General features: G+C 33.9%; 2 protein-coding genes across 7 annotated transcripts in view; both read left to right on the top strand.

Moving 5' to 3' along the window:
* LOC105674936 (neuroligin-4, Y-linked) overlaps positions 1 to 3757 on the top strand; it is a 187854-nt gene extending 184097 nt beyond the window's left edge. The window contains exon 14 of the mRNA XM_067349407.1: positions 177 to 3757. Coding sequence (XP_067205508.1) covers positions 177 to 326 — 150 coding nt within the window. The 3' untranslated portion in view covers positions 327 to 3757. The remainder of the gene's footprint in view (positions 1 to 176) is intronic.
* A 607-nt stretch (positions 3758 to 4364) lies between these two features.
* The window catches only part of dachs (unconventional myosin-IXb-like dachs), a 45597-nt gene continuing 37587 nt past the window's right edge, over positions 4365 to 12374 (top strand). For 2 of the 6 annotated variants that reach the window (XM_012371374.2, XM_067349401.1), the window contains exon 1: positions 8615 to 10745. The gene's annotated coding sequence lies outside the window, so the exon portion shown is untranslated. Of the gene's footprint in view, positions 5243 to 5984; positions 6257 to 8612; positions 10746 to 12374 lie in introns of those variants that run through there. The other 4 variants (XM_067349404.1, XM_067349402.1, XM_067349403.1 and 1 more) reach the window with 4 other exon arrangements.

Here is a 12374-nt window from a genome sequence, read left to right as displayed (position 1 = left end):
CGAATCTAACACTTTTAAAATGCATCGTAAAAACCTTTGTTTTTTACGTGAAAATAGGAAGTAATGCTCTTGCTTGCGAATACTTTACAACTAATATTAGTGAATAATTTTATTTTGGATTTTGCTGGGGTTTTTTTTTTTTTAATTTTCCAAACTGACTCGCATGTTCTTTTCAGGGTCCTCCGAATGGATCCATCCACTTGACAGTTCCACGAGCTCCTCCGCCGCCCAGAGCGAAGAGTCCGCCGGAGAATCAGCCTCTTCTACAAAGCGCGACGGTTTCGAGTCGCGTGTCACAGGCGACAATGAGCGAAATGCGAGTGTGATGCTTGGACCCCCCTCCGAAGCCAGTCGTCCCAGATGTCCTCACGGCGTCAACCTTGCTCTAGGTGACTCGCCACAGATCTGTTGAAGTAGCCCTGAAGGGCTACTGACTCTTCGACAGGTCAAAGGATATCCCGGGGAACGTGAGCTCTGGACGAACGGAGGGGGGTGTTGGAGAAGAGTTTTCTCATTAATGAAGGATGATCGAGCCAAGATTGCGTCTACCGAATACGATAGAGAGAAGCCGTTAAAAGTGTCGTAAACTTGGAAGTGCGAAGACTGCACGTTGAGACAGAAAAATTCAAGGATAAAAAATTCCAGATGCATTTTTACGGAACAAAATAACGGAGTCTACTCCAATTTTCTAACATTATAATTTTATTAAACAAAACAGCCAATACAGCTTACAGTTTGGAAAAGACGTGAAAAGTTTTTAAGAAAAATTGTTAATCTTAATAATTGAACCAATTGAACGTTTTTAATAGAAATAAACGAAAGAAGAGAACTGAAATATTGACTGCACCTTACTTGAAACTCTTTGTGATAATCGGTAGACGCTCAAACATTAAGAGAGAAAAAAGACAACAAATCAGGATGGCCATCCTGGATCAATCAAAAAACTTCAATCAAATTGCGCGACGGAATTAAACGCAATGTATTCCGCTAGTTAGTCGACAATGAAGAATCTAGTCGTTAAAGAAAACGAGGAAAGTGATGGACGGCTCAACGTGAATCGACGACGATGAAGACATGTAAAAAAGAAATACTAGCCACTACGATGTTAGATGTTCCTTGTACATAACACGAATTTATACCATAAGGACGCCAAAGTTTGCTACTTTCTAAGAGAACTGTATTTGCATCATGCGTATCGTTTATTATCCCATTTCTCGGTTGATGTGTCGATATCCACGCGCAATGTCATGTAAAATGTTGGAAAACGATTGCACAAGAGAGACATTTTGGAGGCGTAATAAGCGAGATTGTTTGTCGACAACAATGATTTTTAAATTTATGAAACTTTCAGTTTTATTACCTTTCTTTGAATCTTCCTAAATTTTTAAGCCCGTTTTAGGCGATTTATAATTCGCGACAGAAAGAGTTTAAAATAGAAATATATTTTTAATGTTACACATTTCAGTGCGTGTGTGTATTCTGATTTTTCAAATGTTTCTCGTATTATTCTAAATGCCGATAATGCCTTACATAGCTTTGAATTGATCAATCAACTGTTCAACCAACTAACAAGTAATTCGAATATCTAGATTTTTTAACCAAGTCATTATACGCACAAATAGGCAAACACGATATGTTTGATCCGAAAATGACTTGCAAAAGCATCAATGATATGTGTAGACAGTACATAAAATTACAAATAGAATTTTATTTAATAACAAAAAATCGAATCTCGAATTGTAGTGCAAATTATAGACTGTCTAAAATGGTCTTTAAATCTTTTGATATATTGATGGGAATAGAAGGCTAATTATTACTTTTGTGACATTTTAACGATATGTTTTTATTTAAAATTTATTTATTTCTAAAATTCGGTTGTTTCTAATCTTACTATTTGAAATAAAATTAATTCAAATAAACTGTGTCAATGTGCCAGCAATATCGCTTATTATTAGTGCTCTAATTAGGCCATGCAGGTGACTGTTGTGAACGTGTATGTATATGTATATGAATTATGATGCACGATACGCACATAGTATGATTTTCGATAATCCTCTGCACATATATGAACGTATATGTGTTTTATGTATACAAGGGATGACCAATAATATTTTAAGCCGTTTTTATAAATATTTTTTATTTCTCTATTTCAGCGTATTAATTCTTTATGTCAAATATGAGCTATTATAAACAAAATATAAACGATATTTTTTTGAATTTTTAAAATTTTGCAAAGTGGTCATCCTTGAAGCTTTTTGAGGGAAAATCAAAATAAAGGGACATTTTTGATTTTTTTAAATTTAGAAATCAAAAATGCAAAATTTTCCCTTTACTTTTTGACTTTCCCTAATACATTCGATTATGCTATTCTAAAAAAAAAATCCAACTTCCTGCGGACCTATTATCCTTCTCGTAAAATATCGTAAAGCAATCCAATCTAATTTAATTTGTGATATCGACCAATTTAATTATGTGGTATCCACTTTTCCAAGTTCTAATTTCATTGAATACACGATATATGGTTATTCTTTTTATTTTTTTTATAAATATACATATATATAGGTGTAAAATAAAGACAAGCGTAAATCTGTTATACGTAATACACTGCCACAAGACTACAGGAATGAACAGCTCACAAGAGAATTGCGATTCTTTTCACCTTTCATGAAAGAATTGTTTTAAATAATTTTGCAAAATAGATTAATTTATTTATTTAAACGTATTATTTAATTACACATATGTATACGCGTATCAGTGGAAAATATGTGAAAATTTTAAAAGTTAACTTGCTAATTAAACAAGAGCTTTCTTTAATTTCAAGAATCTTTTCATGAAATTAATAAGTTTTCAAAGATGAAAAGAATCAATAAACAGAGTGTTATCAAAATCCTCTTTGCAGACTTGACTTATCGATAAAACGATAGAGGAAAGTCAAAGTTTTGTACATACGCACCTTTGCTAAATGTGATATCAAAGGGCGCATCTTGCTTACTTTCTTCGCAATACGTCGATTGCGGCCACGAAGTGGCTTAGTTAACTCCTGGAATCCTTGAATCCTTGGATCCTCATCAAAGGATCTTACCGTCCTAGAAGGATCTTGTACTTTTGTAATTGAAACAAACCCGTGCTCATAGAGCGAAAGGATCTCAAATTGGCCACAGAAATTGTTGCTCATAAACGAGGATAAGGAAAGGATGCAAAAATATCTTAAGGGGCCGTGATGTCTTGCGGAAATGGCAAACCGGTTCAATTGTGCTCGAAATTGGAGTTTAAAAAACAAAAGAACGCGAAAAAAACGATGTCATCTCGCCGAACGTAAATTTTAGCAGAATTTGCGAGTGTAAACTAAATATCGTGGGCGTTGTACGATATCATCATCAAGTATGGGACAATCTGAATATATTAAAGATTAAGGAACAGAACTGGTAATAGTAATATAAAAAGTTGGCGGAAGAAAAGAAGAGAAGGAGAGAAAGAAATTGAAAAAGGAGAATACGCCGGACAGTTAAGCAGATGTTTAAGAAATTTAAATAACATATTATAAATATATATATATATATATATATATATTATACACATATTACACATTGTAATAAATTATTATGACGGATATTATTATATTTATGTGAGACCTTTAGCTGGCCTCGCGCTCTCCTAGAATGATACCTCGATTATACTTTCCGGCCGAGGGCGAGGCTACCTGTTATGTTTAATGTTTTGTTGTCAAATTGTAAATATATAACGGTATATATGGAAATGCTGATCGTGTTATATGTATTTATTATATCCATTACATGTTCTCAACCCTTTTGCACACTGTTTTACGTATGCATTTATACACTACTCCATAAAAAAAAATAGAAAACGTAGGATTGGTTTTAAAATCGCGTAACTCGGCCAGAAAAAATTGTAGCGAAGTTTGAGAAAACACATTTTGTAGATAAAATGTAACTTTTGACACACATGAATTTTGTGAGAAAAATTTTTTTATTAATAACAAAACAATGTTGTTCTTTTATCAAGCTTCAAAGTGTAAAGATAAAAAATTTTTGGAAAACGGCCTAAAGCACGTGAAAGTACAAGTTTCAAGCTTTAAAATTCTTTTTTAATTTTTGATCTACGATGATTTTTTACTGAGTTACAGCGATTTGAAAATTGATCAATTTTAAGCGTCTCAACGCTTGACGCGGCAGAGCAGTGCGGCCGAGAACGGCTGAGTGTCCGCCATTGATACGCACGGTGCCGTATAAATGGCGCACGCTCCGCCAGTCTGCGTCCGCGCATCGAGACGTTCGGACGCTTAAAATTGACCAATTTTCAAACTGCTGTAACTCGGCGAAAAATCATCGTAGATCAAAAATTAAAAAAGCATTTTAAAGCTTAAAGTTTTGCTTTTATTTGTTTTTATAAATAATTTATTTTCACAATGCTGAGCTCAAAAGAAGAACACAGTGTTTTGTTCTTAAAATTACGTACTTTCAACATTCTGCAGCTGAATGAAAAAATGTTTGTCGTAAAATTTATGACAAGTGTCGAGAACCACAATATTTTATCCACGAAATGCACGTAAAAAATGCTGGTTTAGTTTCAAAATCGCATAGCATGTTGAAAATACGTAATTTTAAGAAACAAAATAATGTGTTTTTTTTTATGTTCTGAAGTGTAAAGAGTATTTTCTATTTTTTGTGAGTAGTTCTATTTATAATATTTTTTATGTTTAAAAATTATTCCACAAGAAAAAAGCTCACCAAAAATTAACTTTTAGATGTTTTGGTGTTCATAATGTTTAATTCTCGAGAACTTTGTTTAAATTTCTTTATACTATTTATTATATTAATATTAATTGTATTTATTCTTGTAACGTGCAAATTTTATTCTTGCACTTACACATTTGTACATATTTATTGATAACAAAATATTAGCATTTAGATTACAGATTACAGATAAAATTGAATGTATTTTTTTAAATAATTAAATCCGTATATAGAAAACACGCGCGTATTGCTAATTCACAATTGTAACAGAGATAGGTAAATGGTAATGTCGTGTACCAACAATGTGTAATGAATGTGTGGCCACTTATCTACCTGTTCATTAGTCGCGACTAATGAACAAAGGTAGATAAGTGTTCAGCAATGAACATTTACATGATCTTTAGACGGTATAAGCTAAAACGGTACAAGTTCACAAAATTCATGCAAACAGAAGATGAAAAGTTCAAGTCCAACTTTATCTATACAAGGTACGTGAACCAGAAGAATAAAAAAAAAATGCCAATATTATTATATATTTTATAAAAAACAATTTCCAATATAAGCAAATAATATAATTTTGTTCTAATTTTATATAATTTATTTTAATTTTATAATAATATTTATTTTATATATAGTTTATAGTTTTATTTTATATATAGTTTATGGTTTATCAATCTATATTATTTTATATATGTAATCTAATTTTTTCATAAAATTATTTATATATAAAGTTACATATATCTGAATTTATATGAAAATAGAATATTTATGAAAAAGATGAGATATCAATAAGTTTGTAAAATTTCTTGATGCCAAAAGTTTGCAGTTTTTGATTAAATTTTAATTAACTGTAAAAATTCTGTTATAACAGAAACAATTCATCAAACTTATTCTTTACAAATTAATGATGCAAGTGATTTTTATGCGCCACATGTCTGCTACGTAAAATGCATATTGATGCGTAATGATATTATCAGATAAAATAGGTAACTTGATATGATATCTGCTCGTTAATATGCAGAAACGTTTGTATTTTAATGAATACAATCTGCCCACACAACGCTCATAAAACAATATTTAAAATAAAATCAATTATTATTCTCTTTAATTAAATGTAATAAAAAGGAAGCTTCGATATGAAGATTCCATATTTAGCACTCCATAAATCTTTTAGATTTTAATAATTATTTTAAAACATTATTGGTTAATACGTATTAAATCTTAATTCTATGAATTATTACATTCTGAAATCAAATTTTTCTCTTTTTTCTAGCGTTCCCACGCGAATTCTGTCAATCGAGTAGAATAAATCAGTACATACCGATGCACGATTGCTGAAGGAATTCTTCCTGCTCGAAAGATTTTTTTCATGTCTGATGATGAGACTTGCTGAAAGTGCCGATGATACGCGGACAAATGCATTCAGCTTATCTACGAGCACCCGTTGTATCAATCTGGTTAGCGGATCATCTTAAACATCGCCCGGGGTGTACTTTTACGAGGTGCGCATTCGTTACCCATTAAAGTAAATATAGTATGTGTGGTCTTGTTCCCCTCGCTCTGCATGTGAAACCAATATTCATGTGCACAAGCTATTCAGTGTGTGTACCCGACCGTAATTGAATTATCATCGTATGTCTCCATAAGAGATAGTCAGCTCGCCATAACGAGCGCGCTACGCGTCACAAGTTGTCACGCCGCAGTAGGATTAACATTGAGCGGATTAACAGCATTAACCACTCCGGCGTCTTATCGATTATGCCTATCAGCCATCCAGACCTCATATTTCTGCCGTTAGAATCATTCCTTCCAACACTTTTTTGTCTCATCCTGTCATAAGTGTCTATTTTTGCGAAAATTTTAGAACTCTGAAATATTTTATATGTGGTTATTACATATTTTTTTGTATATTATTGAATAATTTTCTTGACTTTACGTAAATTGCAAATATTTTTTCAAGTACTTCTTAATACGCTAAAATTTTATTAGACCAATTTAAAAAATTATGAGATTATAAAAAGATTCTATTCTGAATTGCAGTTTGTTCGGATTTTAAAAGTTATTTGTAATTTTAAAAGGTGCACGAATTTTACATTAAATCTTGTATTTAAATATTGCAGAATTTTTTTTAAAATATTCAGAAATTAGAATATTCAAAATAATTACAAAATAATTGTAAGGGCCATAAGAAAATTAAACTTGAAAATTATGCTTTCATTCTTGTTTCTTATTAGAATGAGTTGGGTTTCTTGGGTGTCTTGTGGGTGTTAATTGGTGGTCGGGGAGGAGCTTTCATTAGGGATTTCGCGATGGCTCGGCGGTAGGAAACGAATGCGACGAAGCTGCTGCGAACAGTAGCGACCAAGAAGAAGAACATAAGGAACAGGAAGAGGGAATCAAAGAGAGAAAGAGAAAGATATATATATATATATGTGTGTAGAAGGGGCATTCCTGACTGGCAGCCTACCACCAATGTCTCGTTTACCATAATACAAGGCCTTTGCTGAGGGCAGCACGTCGTTCTCGACCCTGCAAACAGTAGCGATATATCGAAGGCCTGCAAAAAGTTCTGGATATCCCTTTGACACATCCATATCCCTTTGGTCTCTCCTTCGTTCTATTATAAAACGCTATACTGGAACACTCGAAAATTTTTCCGCTTGATAAACGTCATTGCAATTATTGTAATTAATTGCTAGTTTTAGAAATTGCCATTCTAGCAGTAAAAACTGTTTCACCAATTTGACAGTCTTTTTGGAATTCTAAAAATTTTGATTTCCTACATCGTGAGATCTTTTCAGAAATTAAATTTCTCGCATTCTGATTTATTAATTAAAAAATGAAAAATTTTAAGCGGTCCCTGCGAAAATATAACAATTTCCTATCTTGAATAACCAATTATATAATTAGTTTTGTAGAGATAAGTTAATATTTCACAATGATAAGCGTTATATCTCGATTATAAGGTGCACATTGTTCACCTCTTTCTATTTTCATGAAATAATTTGACACATCTCGTATTTTTTCTATCAATTAATAAAAATGTAATTTATTCATTTGATTGATGACAGGCAATAATAATTTTAAACTTGGCACTTGCTCACATTTCCTTGTCAACGCGATCGTTACCGGTTGATGTTCGTATTACTGCAGTAAAAGGCTATCGCATTATGCCTTGGGAACTTGCGGCGAGGGTGATGATGATGCAAGAAAGTCTTCAATCGGCTGTTTCGTTCACGACCTTCGCGATAGACGAAGCAATTGTCGAGTGATCATTCATGGTGACCCAACACAACCTCGGGACCAACGTGTCACCTGAAAGGATTAGTCCTCCGAGAATATGACGTGAGATTAATTTTCGCTTCATCAGCAGCTACTTGACCGTTTGGAAGATTGTTATTTTATGTTTAAATCTTGTTGCAAAATGTATTAAATCCGAAAATTTTGGAAACAAAAATTTAGAAAATTGCAGACTGCTTAAATTTCCATTCGTTTATCGTCTACATTTTTCTTGATAATAAATTTTCAACGATCGCTCGACAATTGGAATCGAAATTGGCGGAGGAATAAATACTTGGAAAGGAGGGAAGCTTCGAAAAAGAAGTAAAAATGACGAAAAGTTCCAGATGGTCATGTTTTTGGCGCTGTGGGCCCCTTGACGGACCTCTGTCTCCCTTCCATCGCGAAGGACGCGGAGCATCCTCCCCTCTCCCTTCGTCCTCCTTCTACTTCTCTTTCGGCCTCTGCTGTCCCTTACCATTTCAACTCTCCTGTCTTCGTTTCACCCGGCCGTGCGATCCGCACACAGCACTTCTTCTTCAGTGGCCGGTGGTACCACTCTCGGCTAGATCTCGCGCCAAGTACATCTCCTCCTGTTCTTTCACCACCGCCGACAAGGACGTCCAAGTAACGTCCTCGACGCAGAGTGATCTTGCCTCGCCGGGACCTTTATCTGTGACCCTGTTGGAGAACCAACCCTGCTTAGCTTAGTCCCGGCTTTAGGCCCACGTGCGTCACCGAGACACTTGTTGTGGACTAGAAAAAGAGATGTAACTGTGATTGTGATACAGTTTAAAAATTTTAATTTAAGTGCACTTCTCGCGGATGAAATTAAATGTTAAAACTTGTGAAGGACAAACGACTCGGTGGAGTCTGTGAGAAAATTATAAAGTGTGTAAGTGCAGCAGTTAAAGTACTTGTTAGTAATTTGTAATTACACCTATAAAACTTGACCGATGGAAAAGATAACTAGAAATCAGTCGAAAGATTAGAATATTAAAAGAGACGATTTCAAAGTACGAGAAAGAGCGCATTTGAATATCCAGCTACGAAGAAATTCTAATGAAACGCAAATAAATCGCGAAACCACAAATTATTTTTAAAATTGTAAAATTAAATTATTTTATAAAATTAATTGCAAAAAATTACATAACATCTACGACACGATATAATTGCTTTTTATAAGTATGATATATTACGCTCGCAATAAATGCGGCAAAAGGAAATGAAAAGCTAATTCGTTAGCTTTTAATTAAGGCTAATTTCGATAAGAGAATTTGTCGGGTTAATAAATCTCTGTTAATTGGACGCGTTCGCTCATTCACTCGATCGCTTCTTCACGCGGATCCAGTCACGCGAATCTTCATGGCGCGAAATCGTCCTTCCTTAAGGACTATTCACACAGAGAGATGATCTCGCGACGTTTTTCTTTCTCGTCAGGATTATCGCTCGAGGCTTCGTGACTGCGTTTCTGTTTTGACACCCGTTTTGTATTTTTGTGATAAACGTGCTATTCATCAACGTCGCGCTCGAAAGACATTCAAGAATTTATACGCCCCCAGGGCGATCCTTAAGAAGGATTGATCGAAGGATCAAGTGTCAGCGATGCGTCAGCATTATCCTGTCACCGTACGTTGCTTTATTTTGTCTTTTAAACGGTGAATTAAATTTCAATTTTAGCCATATTTTTTTAATAAACTAGAAAAAATTTTTTGTTTTAAATTACTTAAAAATCTAGGATGTGCTTAATCAAAACCAGCTACATCAATTTTAGAATTTTTACCAAGTTTTTTGCAAAAACTGCATATTCTTCTTTTGAAAAACACTTAAATGTTATATTTTTCTTACTTATTATTTTTGCAAAAACGCCATGTATTTTTTCCAATATAATATTTCGAACACCTGTATTTTTATGGTTGCTTGCAGAAGCCATTGTAATTAAATGAACGAACGAATGAGCAGATAGAATTACATTCACATAAATCAACAAAAATTTTTTTTGACATAAAAGAAGCAATATTTGAATGAAGATATGTTATATAAACGCGCAAAAGGTGTAAATAAATTTGCGACATTAAATTATGCTACGTAATAATAAATTTGCTTGTAAACACTTATAACTGAACGTGCGCGTGCGGTGCATAAGATGCGCTCTGTTTTTCTTCCATTTAGCCGACACGCATTTGTCAACGTATGATTTTTGGCATTGAATTAATGCGTGTTCTTTGAAGTCACGCGCCATCTCCGATTCGCCACGCGCGGTTTTCTTCGCGCCGCTCCGCACGAAGCGTGATGGATTAACGGCTGGCAAATCAAGAACGAAAAAATTCTCTGACAGTTGGCGAACACGTCCGCGATAATCGATTCTGCAGGAAGCCTTCGAGTCAACCTCCTTTCCAAAGGAGCAGAATCAAGAATTGTATTTTACACGAAGAACATGTGGTTAGCTCTGTGACGAAGAAATTTGTAGAAGTACCTTAAAAAGCGTTTTTGATTTTTTAGGAAGAAATTGATAACGTCATGAAGTGAAGTGAGTGATGAACAGTTTGCCAGTGATTGATTTACCCGAGGGAATTATTTGTATCAGAGATACAAATCCTTGCCGAGATAAAGGACTAAGGACTAAGGAGGTATCCAAGAGTTCAGGAAGTCAGGAATTAATCATGCAGTATTAAATAAAAAAATTTCAAGAATCTTCTATTGATAACACAAGTGAGTAAAATTAATAATTAATTAGTGAATTGTTTTTTATAAAAAAAAATAGAGATTCTCGGATTTTTTTCTTCTTATAGTTTAATTCAGACTTTTCAGAATATCTAAAATTTCTAAATGTACATGAAATCTTTAGATTTTCAACGTTTTAAACTTAAAAGCTTTAAATCTGGAAATCTTGTAATCTTTGTATAAAATTTATTAACACTTGTACAGGGAAATCTTAAATACTTCTGAATATTTAAGAACTTTAAAAAAATTAAAACATTTTTTCCATTAAGATATAATCTATGCACTTTACACATCAGATATCTTATTTCTCAGAGGCGTTTTTCCACTCTCGTTACATATGTAAAACTCTATTTAAAATGGAATTAAACCGCGATGGAAACACTGAAAATAGAACGAACGACGAGCATATGCGTCGTCTAGTATTTGCATGAAGCAACTGTTTAACGATACGATCGGGACTTTAATTCGAAAATTATACGTTTAATCGACGTTCGGCCGAGTATCGATATATAGCTATACTTTACTGTCGCCGAGCGGGACGAATAAATATTCATTAGGTGCCTCCCACGCCCCTCCTCTGCCTTTCCACTGATCTTCCATTTGCATATCACAATCAACCTCATATCATTGTTGACTTTGAGCGTCGAGATTGCGCTCGTCTGCAAACGCTGTGTGTCATTCTAGAGTCGGACCGTCACATATCAATCAGTTTCTATGTTCGGGTGCGCGGGTGTGCTTATTGCCAATTCTTGGCTCACTTTTCTACAGACAAAGCTCAAAATTTTAATCGTGCTTTGCTTTAAATATAATATAATTTTGTTAATATCAAAACATAAATTAACTTATGTCAGAAATTTAAAGACGCGTAACAATTTTCTACAACCATGTGGAAAAATGACTATTAAAATTGTTAAGACAATTGTGTATCGAAAGTACTGATCTTAAATGAGCGCACTAACTATATTGGTACTTGCTGCAGAATGCGGCAGTAAAATAAAACGATTTTCAGATCTCACCTGCAACTAACCTGCCGCAATAACGGAAGCAAGAAATGTTGTGCCTTGAAATTCTGCAATTCATGCTATTCCATGTTTCTGTGCTCGCAACAAGAACGAATTGCGATTTTGCCACAATTTAAAAAAAAAGAAAGTATTAAAAAGAAGCGAGAATTTTATTGAATCGTTTTCAAAAGATAATATTTTTCCTACAATTTAACACACCAATATAGACGATTTTTAACTCCACATGGTCCTCGAAAGTCCAATGTATCGTTTTTAAATAATATCTCGGGTTTCATCTTAAATCCGATCTTCTTAAAATCCGATTTATATCCTCCAGAACAGAGCTCGGGATTTAGTTGCAGCTTCCAGTCGATTTTCAAAGCGGACGTTTCTGCCTTCTTCTTGTCGCTAGCGTCTTAACGACGAGACAACAGATGCATATAACAAAAGCGCGCATATAATAAGAACTCTTCATGCTTATAACAAGAGTTTTAACTAAATCCCAACTTTGTTCTATAAGATTAAAAAAATAACCACGACAAATACATTTTTTTTTATATTTTCTCTATTTTGTTAATACAAAAGATCAAAGTCACCACAGATGCTCAAAGAAATC

Source organism: Linepithema humile, chromosome 2, assembly GCF_040581485.1.
Source record: "Linepithema humile isolate Giens D197 chromosome 2, Lhum_UNIL_v1.0, whole genome shotgun sequence".
Lineage (NCBI taxonomy): Eukaryota > Metazoa > Arthropoda > Insecta > Hymenoptera > Formicidae > Linepithema > Linepithema humile.
Note: the sequence above shows the minus strand (reverse complement) of the source record. Positions and strands in the feature narration are given on the sequence as shown.